This window comes from Quercus robur, chromosome 3 (assembly GCF_932294415.1).
Source record: "Quercus robur chromosome 3, dhQueRobu3.1, whole genome shotgun sequence".
NCBI classification, from domain to species: domain Eukaryota; kingdom Viridiplantae; phylum Streptophyta; class Magnoliopsida; order Fagales; family Fagaceae; genus Quercus; species Quercus robur.
Window position 1 is genome coordinate 48,238,035 of NC_065536.1, and position 21,733 is coordinate 48,259,767.

Here is a 21,733-nt window from a genome sequence, read left to right on the forward strand (position 1 = left end):
CACTTCACCTTGTTACGAAAATGCTGTTAGATTTTATTGTAAATTTTATTTACAAACAAGCATAGAGGACAAAAGAGAAACATTAATAAATCATTTTTCATTAATTTTTTTATTCATAAAAAAATTATTCCATGATAAAGCAAAGCGATTTAAGAAGAAATAAATAAATTAAAGGAAGCAACCCACAAAAATAAAATTCACAGCTCTCCCGAGAGAATTACATCCTCCCAAGTACCAAAGATCCCAGCAATTCAGTATCTTAGATAATTTATGACATATATAAATCATTGAATCATTCAACGGTGGAGAGATCTTATAAACATAACACAATCCCCACACACTGTTCAAAACAAAACAACCGAAAACAAAAAACAAAGACAGAATTAGCTAGAAAGTCAGAGCCAAAGGAATACTGTATATGATCCCCACAAAATGGGCACAAATAATTGTAAAAGAGAGCAGCTAGCACAGGTCACTCATCCAGTATATATGTGAACACCAACAGCGATGAGGAAGATAGTTATGAGGCCAAAGAAAATGATGGTGTGGACGAGTATGGATAACCCACTTGTCTGCATGTTCCCAAACTCCACCACTTTGTTCCTCCCGGGAAGTTGAAACAATAGCCCTGGGCTTAACAGCACAAACAGCACCACTGCTATCACCACTGGACCCCAATCCGACATGTTTACTTAACTCTAAATTACTCTCTCTCTCTCTCTCTCTCTTTTTTTTCTTTCTGTATGACTCTCTCACCCACAGATAAATGGAAGTATGCTATGTATTATATATGTAATACGAATAAATAGGTGATCTATATATATATATATATATATATATATTCACACTGGTAAGCATGAAAGAAAAGAAAGGAATAAAAGAGAGAGTATATCTAAGCAAGAAGAAATGTTGTGGCAAGCATATGTGTCATAGGCGGTGCCTTCTCATAGATGCCAAAGCCATGGCTACGTGTTAGAATGTGACTTGACCTCTTTAAAGTATAGCTCTTATGATTTTCCTAGAGATGACACTACTAGTAATTAAACACATTTTTTATTATTATCTTGATGATGATGTTTTAGCATTTGTTCTTCGTTCACACGGCGACGGCACAGAATGAAGAATTATTCACAATGCCAATAAAAATAATATTCTGGAAACTTTTTTTAATCAAACAAATCGGATTTAAATTCACTACGTCCTCGATCTCGTGGTGGGTTGGGCCATGAGAAACTTATGGTCGAACTGTATATTCATTAGAGCGATATGTATTCTTGGTTTATTTCCTTTGCTCTTTTTCTTCACAATTTTTTTTTGTTTTTTTGATGAATCTTTTTCTTCACAAATTGGTATTTGCCACTACACCCTAATGATTACTAAAATTAGTTTGTGAGAGTAAATATGAACCATAGTTTTCTAAAGTGATCATTAGTTTGCCAATTAATAAGGAAATAACACTAGCACATCAACTAAAAAGAATGATCTATCTTTAGAGAATTTGTAGATTTGTACCCTGAATGTTGGTCCAGGAGGAAGTGCCGGAATTAGATATTTGTACTGTATTGCATCAAATTAAATTAGGCTTTGAATCTCACTTTTTTATTTAGTCTAAAGAATCTTACAGTAAAGCCTAGAATTGTGGTTTTTCTTATATATGGGCTACCTATATCCTCTCACTCGCCCATTATGGGTTTGCTATCCAAAGCATATATCTCATATGCTTCCATACACTTGTCCTACACATACAAGGGAAAATTATCCGTGCCATGGACAAGCCTAACCTGCATTGGGCCGGCCCAAGGCCTAGGCCTAAGGCCCCACCCCCAAAAAAAAATCCCCTTAAAGAGAAAGGCCCCACATCCCATTGTTAGGCCCAAATTTTTATAAAATTATATATATTTTTTAAAAATTGTTCATTTTTTTATTTATTAATGATGTTAAGGATACTATAAATTTTACTATTAGCTTACAAATTACCATGTTATTAATCACAAAAAAGTGATTTAAACATTTATTAGTTAAATTGATGAATTTCATCAATGAGAGTCAATGTCACATCATATTGTGAACATTTTATAGTACTTTCTCAATATACAATATCAATAGAACCCTAATCCAATTGAAACCCTTAAATATTTTTTTTTTTTAAAATGTTGCAAATGTGTTATATCATCAATTATAGATTAATCTTCCCTAACAATTTGAGACTTTAATCTTTGTAAACTCATATCCTACAAAACCATACACAAATAATATCTATCTCTCTCTCTTGAAAACAAAATATAAAATTAAAAATTAGATTACAATTTTACTTAATTATGCTTCGTTATATATCCAAAATAAAGTATCTTTTATAATTGTAATATATTTTTATTTCTTTTTATTAATATTTATGGTTCAACTATGATATTCAATTCTCTATATGAAATTAACATTAGTTTAGTTGGCATTATTCATCAAATTATATATTTAATGTATCAAATTAACCTTAATTTGATTAGTATTAAATAATTTTGTTTAATTAATATTTACATATTAAAAATCTGTATAAATTTTTCGCTTTAGGCTCCAAATTATATCGGGCCGGCCCTATTGCAAGGCCTACATTGCAATTAAGCTTCATCAAACCAGCATAGTGCACCCCCTAAAAGAAACAATAAAGATGGTTTGTTATGTCCCACACACTTATATGTAACTTTGGATCTAATATCCTAAGATCCCTCATAAGCTTAACCGACTCAAAGTTGCTCAACCCCAACTTCATGGTATTGTACTCACCTTCATGTCCAGACTCCCTGAGTCGACATGAATCCAAGGAGAAAGCATAAAAATCGTCTTTCCTTAGCCCTAATATCATTTATCATTCAAGTATTGCCTTGTGTCCTTTTAAGTTGAATAAATAATGACCGTAGGAACTAGGAAGCACGCCAAAGCAATATTCATTTATTGTAAACTTTTTACACTACACATTGATTTATTTATTTATTTTTTTTTTTGGTTTAGTTAAGATTCTTTAGTTTCTTTGATTGTCATGTCATGAATGAAGCTAGGGATGCTTTGATCATTTTGGAGGTTCGGAGGGGTATTTTAGTAAGTTTGAAGGTCATAGAGATTTTTCCTTCATTTTTGAGGTTTGGGGGTATATTTTATTCATTGTATAGGTGTGAGGGTATTTCGATCATTTTGGAGCTATAGCCATTTACGTCTGTAGGTTCCTCGGATGGACGGATCTTCGGGCCAAGGGCTTTTTTTGCCTTGTAGCCTTTTACACCGCATCCTTTGGAGTCCCACATCGAAGGAAAACCCCCCCACTTGCTGCCTTATAAGTTGTGAAGCCAAGGGAGTAGTGTACCGTTAGTCTTCAGATCCCAAAGGATGCGGTGTAAAAGGCTACAAGGCAAAAAAAGCCCTTGGCCCGAAGATCCGTCCATTCGAGGAATCTACAACGTCATTGGCAAAACATAAAGTAAAAAATTTGGGGGAGGGGGTGATGGTGGATACTGTAGAAGTTTAGGCACATTTAAGTTATTTTGGAGGTTTTAAGGGGTATTTTGGTTATTTGCAATTTCGGAAAATATTTTCAGTCGTTTAGAGCTTTAAGGAGTTTATCAAAAGAGCTCAAAACTCCAAACAACCAAAAATACCTCCTAAATCAAGTAAAAGCCATTTAGGTTGTTTGGAGATTTAAGGAGTTGTTGGCCCAAGGGGAGATTGATTTTTATTTATGTATTTTTCTAAGTAGTAGAAAAATCCTAATTTAGAAGGGATTTGGGGGGGGGTTTTGTTTGTTTGTTCATTGGTTTCTGATATTGATGATTTGGGATTTGTTTATTTAAGTTGTTTTGTTGTTTGTATTTAGGGGCGGCTTGATGCATTTGGGGGCCTAAGGCAAAAATTGATTATCTTGTTTTAGATGCAAAATTACTATTAATTAACATGAACTCCGTAAGATTTTTTTTTTTTTTTTAATTTTATAGACAAAAAATTTGAAATTTTTTTTCATACTTGTTGATGTGACAGATTGATAGTGGTAAGTAAAAGAGTGGTGTTAGTGATAGACTTAGATAAAAACTAGTAAAAGTTTGCTAACTCAACTCTTATTATTATTCTTATTTTTTTTAGAAGTGCAACATTCACAATATTTTTTACAACAAATCCTAGGTTTTTAGTTGTTTTTTGTTTTCTATTTGAAAATATCACTATAATTATTTTTTTGCCATCAATAACAGGCTGTAACAACTTGCTACTTAGTATTAGTTGTAAAAGTGCTGTGAAAAATATTGTGAATGTTGCATTTTTCTCTCTTTTTTATTTGTTTTTCATCTGGTAAAAAAATTATTTTATTTATTGATTATAAATAACCCTTTTGGTTAAAATTTGGGAGCCTTTTTTTTTTTTACTTAGGGCCTTAGGCGATCGCATCTCTTACTCTACCATTCAACCGGCCTTGTTTGTATTTGGAAGAGTTATAGGTTAATGGATTCTAATTAGCTCAACTGGTAAAGTCTCTTGTTGTCAAATAAGAAATTTAGGGTTCTATCCCCTTACACCAAAAACCAATTGGTGTCTTGGTCTGATAATAAATGACAATTATTAGGAACGGACGCCATAAATTGAAATTTTACCTCTCAAAAAGAATGTGCTAGATTTTTTCTTTTCTTTTTTTGGGTTTCTGAACCATTTTTAAAATTTGTGAGAGGCCGAATGAAAAATTAGATGAATTACACTAGTAGTATTTTTTTTTCCTCAAAATCTAGGGGGCTAGTAAGTAAATATTAATATAATTTATAATTTTGTTAATATTATTAATGGAAAATTTTCAAAATCCATGAAGGCCATGGCTCTCCTAACTTCTTGGCTTCCCCACTGCTCACAATACTTGTAGTTGTCTTTTTTTTTTCTTTTTCTTTTTTTAGGGGCAAAGCCATGAACTTTCATTAACGAAAACTGACAATGTCATCTTGGACAACAAAGTCTGTAATTTCTAAAGTATGTCTAACTAAAGAATGGGCAACTTTATTACCTTCTCTCCTTACATGAGAGTAACGTAATTGATAAAATAAATTAGCATCATACTGAATATCATCCATCACAAAACCAACAGTAGATAAGAACTGATCTCCACCCTTCAGAGCCTTTATAAGCACCTCACAGTCGCCCTTAAGAACCACCTTATTAAAACCCAAATCAGCTGCAAACTTGAGAGCTCTTGAAGCTGCCAAAGTTTCAATGTCTAAAGGCCTACAAACCTGTGGGATATTCTGAGATAGAGAGGCAAGGACTGAACCTCTATCATCGCGCAGAACCACACCAATTCCTGGCATATGGTCCTTTGAGGTTGCCCCATCGAAGTTGATTTTCACCAACACTTGAGGTAGTGGCTGCCATTGAACCCGTGGCTTTGGAATGGGCAGCGGAGCTGCTGGCTGGACTAACAAAAATTCAGCCAAACTTTCCTTAGCCGTGGCAGCAAGCAAGTGGGTACTGCAGCTTGGTTGATGCATGCAAACCCGATTCCGTTGGTTCCAGATAGACCAGGCTGTGACGGCGAAGAGCTCAATCTCCTGGGTGTTCATTATAAGCCATGACAGCAATTCCTTAAAGCTCAAAAAGCTACTTGACCTTCGGAAACCCCATACACCATCATCCTCCCAAACAACATCCAGTTCCCGGCACGACCATGTCGCATGTAGAGCTGTCTCAAGTTCAAGTTTGCATCGATCACATAGAGAGCAATCTGTGATGGTTCGTCACTGCAAAATTTTGTTTTGTTGGTAGTGATTCTCGGGTTGCTCTCCATAGAAGATTTTTAACCTTGTTTGGGACTTGTAGGGACCAAATGTTGCGCCACAAAGTTTGTTCAGCTTTAGGGTGTATGTCCGGATGGTTAATACTGGCTTCCTGCTTGAGAAATCTGTACCCGGATTTACTGGTGTAGACACCGTTGGTTGTATGAGGCCAAAAGATGCTATCTTCCTGTGCAAAATGTGAGAGTGGCAGTGACTTGATGAGTTTGGCTTCCTCCACAGTAAAAATACCATCTATTAGGCCGTGGTTCCACTTCCTCTCTGCCTCTTCGATTAGGATTTCCACTCTAGCTTCGGATAAGGATTCAATTGGAGGTGATAGAACTTAAGGGTTGCTTTGTCTTGGCAGCCAAAAATCCTGCCATATACCCACAGATTTGCCATCACCAATGCGCCATTTGCACCCTCTTTTCAACACATCTCTACCATGTAAAATACTATTCCAAGCATGTGATCTGGATCTTGAATGTTTTGCCTCCATTATTGAGCAATTAGGGAAGAATTTTGCCTTGAAAACTCTATAGAAGAGAGTGTTTTTGTTTTGCAAAAGCCTTCATGCCTGTTTTGCAAGTAGTGAGTCGTTGAACAAGGCTAAATCTCTAAAGCCCATACCACCCACCGACTTAGATTTTGTCAACTCATCCCACTTAATCCAATGGATTTTCTTTCTATCTCCCCTTTGTCCCCACCAAAATTTTTTAATCATAGCTTCTACCTCTTGACACAAACCCAAGGGGATTTTGAAGCACCCCATAGAGAATGTTGGTATAGCTTGAATGACTGCTTTGACTAGGACTTCTCTTCTCACTTGAGACAGTTGTTTGCTCTCCCACCCTTGCAATTTCCTCCATATCTTCTCCTTGATAAAATTAAAGCTTTCTTTTTTCTTTTTTCTTTTTTCCCACAAGTGATGGCAGCCCCAGATACTTCTCATACTGTGATATTTCTTGTAGACCCAGAATGCTCTTTATCTCTTGTCTAGCATCTTCCGGTGTGGATGTACTAAAAAAGATGGTTGTTTTGTTTTTGTTAACCTTTTGTCCCAAAGCTACCTCATATTGGTTCAAGATGTCAAGCACTTTACCACATTCCTCCGGAGTGGACCTACAAAATAAGAGACTATCATCTGCAAACAATAAATGGGTTAGTTTAGGGCCTTGCCGACATAGAGAGTAGCCCTTAATTTCCCCCAACAAGACCACTTGCTGAATAAGCCCATGTAGGCCCTCCATACATAGAAGGAAGAGAAAATGAGATAATGGGTCTCCTTGTCTAATCCCCCTCGTTGGGTGTATCATGCCTTGAGGTTCACCATTTATCAGGATTGAGTATGTCACTGTTCTCACACATACTATAACCAAATCAACCCACCTCTCATTGAAACCCATCTTCCTCATCAAATTTTCTAAATACCCCCACTCCACACGGTCATAGGCTTTACTCATATCGAGTTTTACAGCCATAAAACCCGTTTCACCTGTTTTATGTCTCTTCATACTATGTAGTGTCTCAAAGGCAGCAAGAGTATTATCAGATATGAGCCTATCTTTAACAAAAGCAGATTGATGTTCGGTAATAATGGATGGTAGGATTTTTTTCAATCTATTTGCTAAAACCTTGGAGAAAATTTTATACAGTACATTGCATAAGTTGATAGGTCGATATTCTTGTACATATTCAAGATTTGTGGTTTTCGGGATGAAGGTAATAAAAGTGTGGTTTATGGGGTGAAGGATAGTACCTGAATTAAGCCATGAGAGAACAGAAGTTGTGACATCTTGATTAATCACCCCCCAATAGTGTTGATAAAACAATGGTGGCATCCCGTCTAGGCCAAGTGCTTTGAGCGGTGCCATCTGCTTCAAGTCTAAAGAGACCTCTGCTTCTAAGAAATCCCCCATAAGAACTTGATTCATCTCTTCGGATATCAAACGTGGAATATAATCCAGGTGGGCCGTGTATGATGCTGTTGTGGATGTGGAGAAAAGATTTTCATAATACCCTAGTAGAAACAATTCTGTCCGGATGGTCATGCCACACGTCCAACTCATCCCTTACTCCACGGATCCTATTTTTCCTATATCTTCGGGTAGCATGGCTGTGAAAGAATCTTGTATTGTGGTCCCCATTTTTTGGCCATAACACACGTGATCTTTTGCACCAAAGGCGTGCCTCCCGATCCATGAGGGTATTAATTTCCTCCCTTAAAGCTCTAACCCGATGGTTTGAACCCGAATTCCTGGCTGCACTCTCAGCTTGTGTCAACAGTGCTCTCTTCTTTTCCAACTCCCTTCTCACATTCCCAAATATATTTCGGTTCCACCATGCTAGTTCCTTACCACAAGATTCAACTCTCCTCAAGATATTGCTATCATTTGTGCCGAAATCATGATGGGACCATGTTGCTTCCACAATTTCGGTACAACACTGATCGGAAAGCCACATCTCTATTTTATTTGTAACTGCATATTTATAATACAAACGTGATAATCAGTATTAATAATTTTGATTAATCATGGGTTCCAGTTAGCTCAATTGGTCTTGTATAAGAGATTTGGGGTTCAATCCCCGTCTATACCAAAAATTGACTAGTGTCTTGATTTGATGATAAAGAGTTATCATCAAGAACGAACGTCATAGGTTGAAACTCTCTCAAAAAAATAATTTATATCTCTTGTTTGGACTGACCACTACTTGCTGTAATCTATATATATATATAAAACCGAAACTTTTGAAGCTCCCACAAATTTCCACGTCAGCACAGTATTAAAAAAAAACATAATTCCACGTCAGTACAGTATTAAAAAAAAAAACATAAAATTAAAAGCCAACTATCTCTCAAACAAAAAACCCTAAAAGTCTAAAAGCAGCCGTGCTCTCTGCCTCTCCAAGCCATTCTCTCTGTATCCCTGATGACCATAGCCATCTCTCCCACGCATAACTGAGCCGTTACCCATCATAGCCATCACAAAATCTCCAATGTCGCAGGCCAAGTTAAGCAGGTGAGATGGCCTTAATATCATGTATCTAATCTTTCCCTCTCTCTTTCTCTTTCTCTTTCTCTTTCTAAATATTTGTTTTTTAATGTTCATTGGCTTTGCTTCTTTTTGTTGATTCCTTAACTGAATTACTGTTGTTGCTTAAGTAATATTTTGATTTTTTATTCAGTTCTTTTGCAAATACTGTTGTTGGGTATTGTTAGGGTTTTTCTTTTTTTTTTTGGATTTAATTTTGTGAATTCTTATCTGGATTCATGTGGCTACCACTTAGAAACTTGATTTTAGTGAGTTTCTCTGTAGGCGTTGATTTGTAAGCCTTTTAATTCTTGATGCAAATTCGAAATTCATAAGGAATTTTAAATTCTGATTCTTTGGGATTGTGTATTTGAAATTTTAGTGGAAACAAAGCTATGGGTTTGAATTTTGTATGATTCATATGTCAGATATTGGGATTGGTATTGACGGTGAGATAGGTTTGTAATTACTTATTGTTTATATGCATTCCTGACTTTTTGTTTTCTTCTTATCGTTTTTCCGTTTGCTGTTTTCTCTTTTCCCTCTGTGAGAAGAAACCCATTGAAGGTTAACAAGAAAGAACAGAGTAGCCTTGCACCATCGGTCTGCCAGTAAAATCACTATGGTAAATTGATTTCTTTTATTGTTCCCTTTCATTGTTTACTGTCATGCTACTGTTATTGCTCAATCTCTTCTTCACTAACATTGTTGACTTTTTGTTTTCTTCTTTTCATTTTTCTGTTTTATGCTTTCTCTTTTCTCTCTGCGAAAAGAAACCCAACGAAGGTTAAGGAGAAAGAACAGAGTAGCCTTGCACTACTGGTCTGCTAGCAAAATCACTACGGTAAATTGATTTCTTTCATTGTTCCCTTTCATTGTTTACTGTCACACTACTGTTATTGCTCAATCTATTCTTCACTGTCACGCTACTGTCTTTTTGGTTCCTTCCACTAATTTGATAGAAATATTGTTTTTCCATTGTATGTTTTGATTTAGACAACTTTAGTCAATTTTCCAAATTACACCACATTTGCTTTGGCGACATAAAAAAAATGTTAGACATTTTGGTGAGGAATAAAAAACCCATGGAAGAGTTGGGTTTCTGGCTTTAAATTATTCATGACAGAATTTGATTAGTTATGTAGTTCCATATATTTAATACTCCTCAATTTGTTTGTTCTGCCTGTTTGTTGTGTTATTTGTTGCATTACAGGAACTGTCAATTTGTCAATAGGATGTGTATTTCTGTTTTAATTTTTTTTTTTTTTTTTTAATAATAACAAACGTTAATAACTAAGACATTGAAATTTTGTGCACACCATGTGTTTGACCAAATGCCTTACTTACTCTTGCATTAGTTTATAGCCACTTTATGGTTTGTGACTCTTGGTTTTAGTTGCTATTGGTAATTGACTAATTTTTGTTATGTATCAATCATAAGTCATGATGATATGAAAAATGAGTAGAATTTATTTAATTCGGCAACCTACTTATTTTAAGAAAAGTGTTAATGTAATTTAAAAGTTTCACTTATTAGGCCAAGAGCAACAGCTTTTGTATTTAAATTTTTTTTAGTGTGATTTAAAGGTGGCTTGGTGTTTTTCAATATATTATTGGAAATGAATTGTGAGTCTACAATTGTAAAGTCTCATTACATTAGAGTTTTGCTGATTTGATAGGGCATTTTGTGGTGGCATTGGTATTGAACATTGAATTTTGATATTCTTCTTGAGTTTTAATTTCGTGTTCTTTTTTAGTATTTTCAGTTTAGTTGGATTTGAAGTTTCATAGGAAGGATTTTGTCTAGGCTTCAACAAAAAATGATTTCATGATAGTGGGACCAATAATTTTATTTTTGGAAGAACAGTGGGCCCTTTTTTATTTAATTTTATTAAATTTGCTTGAATTATTTGAACATTTACCCCAAAAAAAGCTCTTTAATTTTGCCTCTTCCTCATTTAATTTACATAGACAATTGTTTTTCTTGGGCTGAATGAATTGTTTACTCTATTAAGGTTACAACTAAGACATTATATAGCACTTACATCCATTCAAACAAACACGTAAAGCTGAACATTGAGGTCTATACAAATAAGACAAAGACAAACGACCACGTCAATTAACATCAATCACTCACACATGAACCATTCTTCTTTTTTCCTTGCTTTACCCTCTTTTTCTATTTGCTGAGATAGAGTAAATTTGTGGTTTGGTAAGAGTACTTGCAGCACACAAATGATAATTACTATAGTTCACAATCGAATGAGTTTTATTATAGCTCACAAATGAGTGTTTTTTGGAACATGCAACTCCTACTGCTAACGGTTTGAAGCCATGTCATATCTGTAATGCAGTAAAGATAAATAGCAAATGAGTGTTCCCAAGTAGATCAAATATGACTTTTGTTTATCATTTGGAACTAACAAAAATGTGAAAACCATAAATGCAGGGTTCTAAACTGATCATTAACATAAATGTGCTAACGGTTTTGCTTTTGTTGGAGGATTATTAGCAAGTCCACAAAATCAGGTAAAGGTAAAGGCAAAGGAATAGAAGTGAGCACACCAAATGAACATACATGGATTTGGGTGTACATGGCATATGATTTAAGAAATTGTATATTAATTGCATACATAATGCTACCTTCAGCAAAATTAATCAAATAATGTAGTATGAAGTCCCATAAAATTGTGCCACTTCTTTTCTTAGGTTATTATAAGCAAGATTCCAACCATTGCCATTGCATAATTTTTATTTTATTAATCAGTCAGATGCAAGACCCTAATTGATAGTTTAAATTTTAAAATTAAAACAAAATAACATATTCAGTGACTATTACGAAGCAATAAAGGAAGAAGATACAAAAAACACTTTAAAGTATTTTTTCTCAATTTATTTGAAATATTGATTAAGTAGTTCTTTAAATTTGTGTTTCATACATTTTATGGATAGTTGAGGATATTAAAGATTTAATTCTTCATTTTATTTTAAACTTAAATTTGTGTTTCATACATTTCTATTTCATTAAATTTATACACAATAGCTTTCCTGTGCATCGCACGGGTTAGCGACTAGTTTTAATATATACTTGTGTATAACCCATGCATATGCATGGTACAATAAAAAAAATAAATTACAATTACACACATATACGAATTCAAATTATACTTTCTCTCAAAATAAATAATTTATACTCTCTCTCTCTCTTTTATTCTTTTTATTTTAACTTCTTTTAGATATACACATGAGTTTACTTTTTTTTTTTTTTCCTTTATTGAGTTTTTTATGATTTATTTATATTAGACCCTTTATCTTTTGCACCTTATTAACTCACTTAGAACAAAAAAAAAAAAAAAAAAAAAAAAAAAAAAAAAAAAAAAAACTTAAATAGGACACGTGACGCACAATTAGACAACGATTGAAATTCATTTAAAATTTAATTGGATTTTCTCTCCATTTTACCTATTAATATATAGGCGAAAAACACATTTTGGTCCCTACATTTTGACCCGATTCCCGTTTTAGTCCCTAAGTTTTTTTTTTACCGCTTTTAGTCCCTCTCCAGAAAAACGGTTCCATTTTAGTCCCTGCCGTTACATCAGAAACGGATATTGCTGACGTGGCAAACAGCATGCACTGTTGGCCTGACGTGACCATTAAAATAATAATAAAAAATGCCACGTCAGCATTTAAATTAAAAAAATTAATTTATTAATTTTAACTAAATAAAAAAAAATTAAAAACAGAATTAAAAACTAAAAATCATATGAATTGAGATCTAAGTGTGTCTTGAACAAGAACACCAAGAACACAAACTCAAATCTAAGAACACAAACCTAGAAATTTAAAATAAAAAAAATAAATAAATAAATAAAAATCTCAATTTTCCAACCTCCAACAATTCCAATCACTCTCTCGCCTTCATCTTCAAACCCAAGTTTCTAGAAGAACCCAAAATTTCCCTCGTGAAGCTCCAATAGACGAACCTCGTAATTGGCTCGACCCTGTTGACGACGAAGATGAAACAGAGACCCAGACCCATTAACTGGCTCCAATTTCTCTCATCAAAAAAAAAAAAAAAAAATCCCCAGAGACCCAGACCCATTAACTGAAACCCAAAATAACAAAAACAAAAAACACATTTGCTTTCAACGTTTATTTTGTTATTGCCCTAATAAACCCAGCAGCCCCAAACCGACAGAGAGAGAGAAAACTCATCGCTATACGCTGAAAGGTTTGATTTTTTTTTTTTTTTTCTCTTTCAATTTGTGTTTTTGATTATTTGATTTTTGTTTCTCAAGATTTTGTGGCTGTTTTTCGATGTATCTCAAATTTTTTTTTCGGTGGTTTGTTTTGTTCTGTTACTCTGTTTTGATTGTAAATAAGAGAGAGGAGAGCTATGAAAGAGTTGGGTTTGTTGTTTATGAATATGTTTGTGTTAGAGCTTTTTACAAATTGGGTTTGGTGTAATTTGTTTGAACATGACTTTTTCTGAAATGGGTTCTTCTAGATTAGTTCATAGATGCAAAAATTTAGGATTTTTAATTTAATTTTGTTTTGTTTATGATGTTACTGATATAGAAAGACCATGCTTTTTTTTGGAAATGGGTTCTTTTAGATTTCGTTCATAGAAGCAACAATTTCAGATTCTTCATGCAAATATGTTTGGATGCCGTACCATCTTCATCACCGAGATTTCTCTCTTGATGTGCTCCATCATACCCACTTGGATCACTTTCTCTTTGCTCACAACCTTCAAAGGATATTGCTGGGTTTATGTTCTTGCTGTGTTTTGTTGTTCTTAGTTTTAAATTTGTTTTTGATTTTTTTTTTATGAGAGTTTTTAATTTTTTTTTAATTTAGATGCTGACGTGGCATTAAAAAATATTTTTTATTATTAATTTAGGCCACGTGGACATTAGTTTATTATTTTTTGACTTTACTGTTTGCCACGTCAGCAATATCCGTTTCTGATGTAACGGCAGGGACTAAAATGGAACCGTTTTTCTGGAGAGGGACTAAAAGCGGTAAAAAAAAAACTTAGGGACTAAAACGGGAATCGGGTCAAAATGTAGGGACCAAAATGTGTTTTTCGCCTAATATATATAGACGGAGCAACAATGGAGCCAAGGGGGTGAGAGGGGGCAACTGCCCGCTTGACTTCTCAAAAAACACCATTCTTGTATGCATCAACCTATGTCTTGCTCCTCCTAACATAAAATAATTACAAAGCAACGCTCGCAACGCTCTCAATTTTAACTTTGAAGTAAAATCCACCAAAACTAAGGGTGTAAATGGAAATAAGAAATAAAAAAATAATGAAGTTAGAAGTAACACCGTACAAAAGGGTGCAATAAGCTCCTAACAATGTCAAAAGTTTGTTCCAGCTTTTTCACTTTTCCCACTAAAAGTCACGCTTATCCCCATATTTTTTTTTTAATGCTCTAGAGGATAGGCACAACAATTTTTATATTATAGTTGTTGAGTGGGTAATATTTTTTTAAGAAAAGGTTGGTAAATTTTAGTGGTTTTTATTTTGGCCATCATTTAATTATGTGAAATATTATGTTTACAATATTTTCACTATAAAAAAAAAAAATTATATATGGTAAGTTGTTATTGGTTCTAATTTGAATTCACAATAAAAAATTAATTTTTCGCCCCTAATTATAGTCAATAATAATCTGCCACTTAGTATTTGTTATGAAAGTATTATGAAATATTGTAGACATAGCATTTCTTTTTAATTTTTTTTTTTAATTTCCTTTGAAGATCTAGTCTCCTTAACAATTATAAAAATATTTTGTAAATTTTGTTTGTGACTCTAGAATTATTGCAATTTGTTTATGTCTCATGCTATTTTAATTAGTGAGTCCTATATTTTACACATAATAATGGTAATAAACTACTTAATGCTCTTTAGGACACTAAAACCATCACTATTTATTTTTTCTCTTCCATCTCTTGTTTTTTTCTGATTCCAAACTTTGGATTTTTGTTATGAATCCAAATTTTAAATAGTCATAAGAGTAGCGAAAAAAAAAAAGGTTCAATTCTATATTTTTTTGATCAAGGAAAGTGAACCTATATACTATTTTGTAGGTATATTGCTATACCCTTAACACTTTTAGATGGGCAAAATATTACAATTTACATTTATATTTGATTTTTTTTTTTCACAGTTACATTAGTTTACAGTTATTAATATTATTTTATAAATATTGACTAATATTTTTCAGATTAGCTTTATTTTTAATCTTGCCCCATCTCCCCCTAAACTAAAATCCTGGCTCAGCTATTGATATGAGGTAAAATTAAGATCAATGTTCAGTTGTTTCAATGCCATTTTTTACCTAAGAATAACAAGAATGGAATCATAATCTATGGGATTTGAATTTATGACGTTGGGTTTTGGAGACTCTGTTCTACCAAACTAGTATAAGTAGATACGTAACAACAACAAAAAAGCTAGATGCATAGTTGAAAGAGAAAAAAAAAGCGGGTAAGGATAAAGGAAAATAGAAAATAATGAACGTAAGATGGGATGAATGGCGGTGGGTCACGATAAAGTCTTATGTGAATTAAGAAAATCAACTAAGAATTTAAACCAATCGCTAAAAAATATTATCACTAAAATTCCCAAGTCAATATATCAATCACATACAAGAAAACAAAGATGTACATTGAAACCTCTTTCTCTTTTAAAGGGAAAACTACAGAACAAATTCTGGAAAAAAAAAATCACTAATATAAAATCAAGTACAATATCTTTTTAAAATTTATGCCTGACTTGAGACTAACACCATAAATTCTTTCAATCCTTTATCCAATTCAAGTTTTTAATGCCCATTTTGCATTACTGTATGAAGTAGAGTTTTTCAAATATAGATAGTATTTTAACTATGTGACAAATTACAATGAATAGTGCTTTAAAGTTTTGGATTGATAAAATATGAACAGTAAATTGTAGAGCTTCTTTCCTAAAAGTTCCAAATTTCAGCTTTAGCCTATTTAAGGACCCCTTTAAACCTCTTTAGCAAATTTGTCAAATGTTTGGTAATTTCTATTACCTATATAAAAAGTGCAAATGAGCCTATGAACAGTGCTTTGTCGAGCACCTTGCTTGCTCTTTGTTTATTGTTTGTTTAATAATTGCAATAACCTTTTTACCCTTAAAATACAAGTAGGCTGAATGCATTTGAGGGATTGTTTTGTCTTTATATATATATATATATATATATATATAAAAGTGCAGATGCTTGTATTAAATGTAATGACCTTTTTGTCCTTGAAAAGTAGTTAGGCAGCCTTAAGTTTTTCTGGTTATTTTTTTCTTTTACACTTTAATTGGCAGCGACCTATAACAAAAGTTGATGGAAAAGTATTAATTGAATAAGCTTGGAAACTAAAGAACTAAAATGAGTTAGAGGATTGAAATGAATTTCAGTAAAACATAGAGAATGAGTTTTGCACTTTAGCAATTTTTTTTTTTTTTTTTTTTTTTTTTTTTTTTTTTTAAGTTCATGGCAGAAATGTAGAATCAATAGGCATGGTCTTTCTGTCATTTACTCATTTACTCTCATAGGATGCCTTTTAGCCCTACATTTCTGTATGGTTTGTGTTAATTTCTATATTAAAAAAGAGTAAGGAACTTATTACAATATTTTCACAATTATTGAAGTGTCATTTTTTTACCTATATAAAAAGTGCAAATAAGCCTGTGAATAATGCTTTGTTGAGCACCTTGCTTGCTCTTTGTTTATTGTTTGTTTAATAATTGCAATAACCTTTTTATCCTTAAAAAACAAGTAGGCTGAATGCATTTGAGGGTTTGTTTTGTCTTTTTCTATACATACATACATATATATATATATATATATATATATAAGTGCAGATGCTAATATTAAATGTAATGACTTTTTGTCCTTGAAAAGTAGTTAGGCAGTCTTAAGTGTTTCTGGGTATTTTTTTTTCTTTTACACTTTAATCGGTAGCAACCTATAACAAAAGTTGATGGAAAAATATTAATTGAATAAATTCGAAAACTAGAGGACTAAAATGAGTTAGAGGATTGAAACATTAATCTAACATATACATATACACTTGATTCAAAAGTTAAGTCAATAAGTTTTGACCCAATTATGTTATATTAATCACTCACTCTTGTAGTATTGTTATTATTTTCTAACTAGCCAATAACCCATACAATGCACCGGAAAGTTCAACAAAATATAATTTTCTCTTATATTTTATCTAAATATAAATGATTATGGTTATTATTAGTATAAATTTATTATGATTGTGTTTATATATGCAACTATCTATTCTGTCATTTAAAAAAATATAATGTGACAAAATTCTAATGAATGGTTTGTGCTGGGGAGATAACATCTTGTGTAGACTTTAATTGACTAGTTAATATAACATATAGGGATACAACTTAACCTAAAAGCTTAAGACGATGGGTTCGGGTCCAATTATGCTATTAATTACTCATTCTTCTTATTAGTATCCAATATGGGACTTCACTACTTAACTAACCTCGCAACTCACATGTAAGAATTTCAACAGTTTAAATACAATATAGAATTTAAAATAAATTATACCACCTCATGAATTTATGGTAAAGATTTACAAATAAATTATATTTTAAATTGCATTTTTTGAATTAATTTGATTGAATGATTTTCCTTTATGAACTTATAAAATTAGATTCATCAACCTTTTATTTTTAAGAATTATATATAAATTTTACTATGAAACGGACCGTTTATATTGTCAATAAAATTATAAATAATAATTTTATATCTTATCTTATAAATTTATTTACAAACTTAAACCATCCAATATCAAGCCTATTATTTTTCAACATGTATGAATGCAATTATTTAATATTATATATACTTAAATTGAATTTTGTACTCGCGAGTTTGTTCACAAATACATTAACATTTTTTAGATCAATTCTTTTAATATTTTGAGCTCAAACTTAGTCTTGACCTTGACTTATTTCATAAATAAATAAATATAAACAATTTTTTTGTTGATTTAAGATCGAGTCCATACTATTCACAAATAACTTGGTTTGTTTTAGAGCCCTAAAGCTGGTGGCTACAGTTGCTCACTATGCAATGTTAGACATCATGGAAATGAGGCAACTCAACTAGCCCAATTTCTTAATTTTTATTATGATTAGTATCTTATATATATATTCAAAGGATTTTCCTCAACAATACTTGGTCATGGAGAGAAAATAGCTTCCCTTGTCACAACAGAGACTATATATATATATAAAGCCAAAACTTAGAGGAAATCATATTAGAATTCAAATTGAATTTCAATTGGAATCCAATTGTGCGCCATGTGTCTTATTTGATTTTTAATTTTTGTGTCAAATGAATATTGAATGTAAAAATCAAAGAGTCCAAATCCAATTAAATTCTAAATTGGAGTTCAATTTTGCGTCCATTGAATTTTTTTATTTTTGTGGCAAGTGAATTATTAGGTGTATAAACTGAAGAGTTTAAATCCAATTAAATTCTAAATCATATATATTTTGTTTATATATATATATATATAAAATGAGAAATCATTACATATTTTAGAAATCTATAGTTTAAATGTGTAAATGTGATTTTTTTTTAATTGTACTTGTGCATATGCGTAGGGTTATGCACTAGTATATATAAAACCAAAGATAAGAGAAAATCCAATTATCAATCAATCAATATATATAATGTTTCTAGACTTTTCATCCCTCACACAAACACACAAAACTCTCTGCACTTTAATTCACCATTTTCACCTCTTGCACCTCTACCCCTTTATATATACCTACCCTTAGCCCTTCATGCCATCCCATGTCAAATACACATAGAATAAAAAAGATGTCATTTACCTTCAATCTTTGGACAACACCTACCTAACTCTAACATTGTTGTTTCATCTAATCCTAACAAATATGAGTTTGCTATAACCAAGGAAGGGGTGCTTGCATTTTATATTAAGTGACAACGGCAATTATGATTTTGATTTTAAGGTGGATTTGTGGGTTTTGTAAATGATATGATTGACTGTGAGTGTTTTAGATGTGTATTTTGTTTTAGAATTAAGCAGAAAAAGAAAGACACATTCTATATTAACTTTTATTCTATAATATTTCTTCAAAGTTGTTTTTTTTTTTTTTTCATTTTTTCTTCTCATTACTTCAATTGAATAATTATAATGAATATGCGTGTACAATATATAATTGTTGTTTTTTTATGATAAACTCATTACTAATAGAGTTTTATAACAATTATGCTATAATACATATAAAACATTCTCCAAAACCATATTACATAAAATATTATAATCTTATCCATGCATTGCATAGGTAACTTACTAGTTAGATTTGAATTATGGCCTAATTTTGCACCCTATGTCTAATTCAACTTTCTTAATTTTGGTGCACACAATATTAACACAACTTCAATCTCAATACATTAATATCTATTATTCAATTATTCTTGAGATAAGAATCCCTACACTCAACACGAAAATCTAGGGGCCTCAATAATAATTCTCACTCATCTAGGAATGATCTTTTCAATAATAATTCTCACTCATCTAGGAATGATCTACTGATCAAACAATCAAGCAGAAGCTAAAAAGCCAAAGACTAATGTCAATTTTGCAATACATACCTGGAAGGGTCATACGCCAATAGAGAGAGAGAGACTAATGTTTTTGTGGGGGCCGGATACTCAATAAATTATTAAAATCGTGTTAATTGGGCCTGTGGCCCATCCGAGGACGTAAAACTATCCGAGGAGGCCTATATCAGGTTATAAGGGTAACCAAATGAAAGGAAGAGTAAATATCACGTGAGGTGAGTTTAGTATTCGTCCGAGGACAAAATCCTTCTCGGCAATATGAGTCCAAGAACGACCTGAACGCTACATTGTTACAAACACACTTCAGAGCTACGTTACCACTAAAAGTGGGACATAGGACCAAGGATAAGAAAGAAAAGGTAAACAAATATCTTTAACAACAACTGTCTCCGCATTAATTGCCTCTCAACCAACTCTCTGGCCGCATTAATGTGGAGGTGATGCCTGAACAATGATGAGGCAGCGTTACAGCTGCTGGTTGGAGGTTCCAGAAGGTGTTGGATGGGACAGAAAATGATCCCCCAAACCCAACCTACATGTGTGTGGTGAAGATGACACCAAGAGAACAGTATATAACATGGAAGAATGCATTGAGAGAAAGATCGGAACTTCTAAACCAGTGATGCTTAGAGGAAAACCTTACGAAATAAAGAACTTAACTTGTTTCAAGGAGAAATAGATTGTTATATTGGTGTTAATCCATCTATAAACAAAAAGGGTAATCGTTTTTCTCTTGGAGTTAATCTAGTTCTTTGATATCCACGTTCTACAAATTTATTGTTTAGGCCTTTAACGTTCAAACCCAATACGAATTTGGGATCGTTACAAATTGAGTCCCTATAGTTTTCATTTTTATGTTGCTAAAGAGCATATCATCGTGCAATACAAACTTATTTTGATTGTTTTCATTTTTATGTTGCTAAAGAGCATGGTCCTGCCTCGTGTACTGGGGTTCAAATTTTATGGATTTCTATGGTGAGCTCATTGATTTAATTGTTCAAGTTTTATTTTAACAACTTTGGTAGACATTGTTACGATTTTTACCAATCTAATAGTAGATTAGTTTTTTACTCTCGTGTAGGGAAAGGCATGAGTGAATTTTCATTAGTACATCGTGCTACTATTGTCAATATATCTTTTGAGTATGGGGCAACCATGGACTTCTTTTCTATGGATCATGTCACTCTACAATATCTGAAAATATTTGACAAATTTTCAACACCCATGTCATGTATAATTTTTTGAAGGTAACCCCTCTTTTTCCCTTATATTTCTTTATTTTGTTTTTTTTTTCAATAATTTATGGCTTTTGATTCTTTAATTTTCTGGCTGATTGGAAGCTTTAACATTTGAACTCTTGGATTCTTTTTTTTCTTTTTTTGCATCATTAAGATGCTAATAGTTAAAATCTTTTGAAGGACTTGTAACTTGCATGATTGTTAGATTGAAGGAACATTGTGGCTCAGGTGATTTTTGATATTCTAGATATCGAATGTAGAACACAAAAAGTAATTAGATTCCTTTAATAAAACTTCAAATACTAATTCTAAATGTAGATTTCAATAAATAAATAAATAATTAAATCCCAATTAATTAATAAACAAACAACTTCATTACTTCAAATTTTTTTTTTTTTTAAAGATTGTTGTTAACCATGGTGTTTCACATATTCACTATACAACATTAATAATAATAATAATAATAATAATCAACATTTTTTTGCATGAATAATAACAATTTATAATTTATAAAATTCAAATGAGTTCTAACAAAATTCTTTAATTTTCTTTTATCAATATTGTTTGTTGTTTCTGTGCATATGCATGGGTTACAAGCTAGTGTTAATATAAGCAAACGACTCCTCATGTAAAGGTGTAAACAACCAAAAATTAATTGATTTTTTCACAATATTCTCTAACCAAAATATGTCAGTTGTCGCATAATAAATTATAAACGTTCCAATCTTGCAAGTTAAGCCTCTGAAGGCAGTGTTTTGTCTAGTTGGATAACTCCATAGGCAGTAGCACTTTGAAAGTTCTTTTCTTTCTCTTAAAAGCAATATAATAATATGTGTACGCATAAAATCATAATCAGACATAATTTCTTAGATTCTATGGAACTTTGATTTGCGTCTTTTAACGGTCAATTTGAGCCATCAGTCATCAATGAATAATCCCAAATAAGCCTCAATATCACCAACTTAACTAACATTCAAAGACAACATAAAGTACAAATTAATCACAAAGATATGAAAAAC

At 32.3% G+C, this 21,733-nt stretch overlaps 1 protein-coding gene and 1 long non-coding RNA gene across 2 annotated transcripts; one reads left to right on the forward strand and one right to left on the reverse strand.

Annotated features, from left to right (window-relative positions):
• Window positions 1-241: 241 nt before the first annotated feature.
• On the reverse strand, window positions 242-850 carry LOC126718139 (uncharacterized). Its single transcript, XM_050420221.1, has one exon. The coding sequence runs from the start codon at window positions 684-686 to the stop codon at window positions 477-479; it is 210 nt and encodes a 69-aa protein (XP_050276178.1). The 5' UTR covers window positions 687-850; the 3' UTR covers window positions 242-476.
• Window positions 851-9,322: 8,472 nt separating this feature from the next.
• Window positions 9,323-11,555, forward strand: LOC126718141 (uncharacterized). The gene is made up of 3 exons (XR_007652846.1): window positions 9,323-9,446; window positions 9,595-9,665; window positions 11,271-11,555. It is a non-coding gene; the product is annotated as an uncharacterized LOC126718141 (long non-coding RNA).
• Window positions 11,556-21,733: the final 10,178 nt, after the last annotated feature.

Coding starts and splice junctions, on each gene's coding strand:
- LOC126718139 (XM_050420221.1), bottom strand. CDS start 686: ATGTCGGATTGGGGTCCAGTGGTGATAGCAGTGGTGCTGTTTGTGCTG.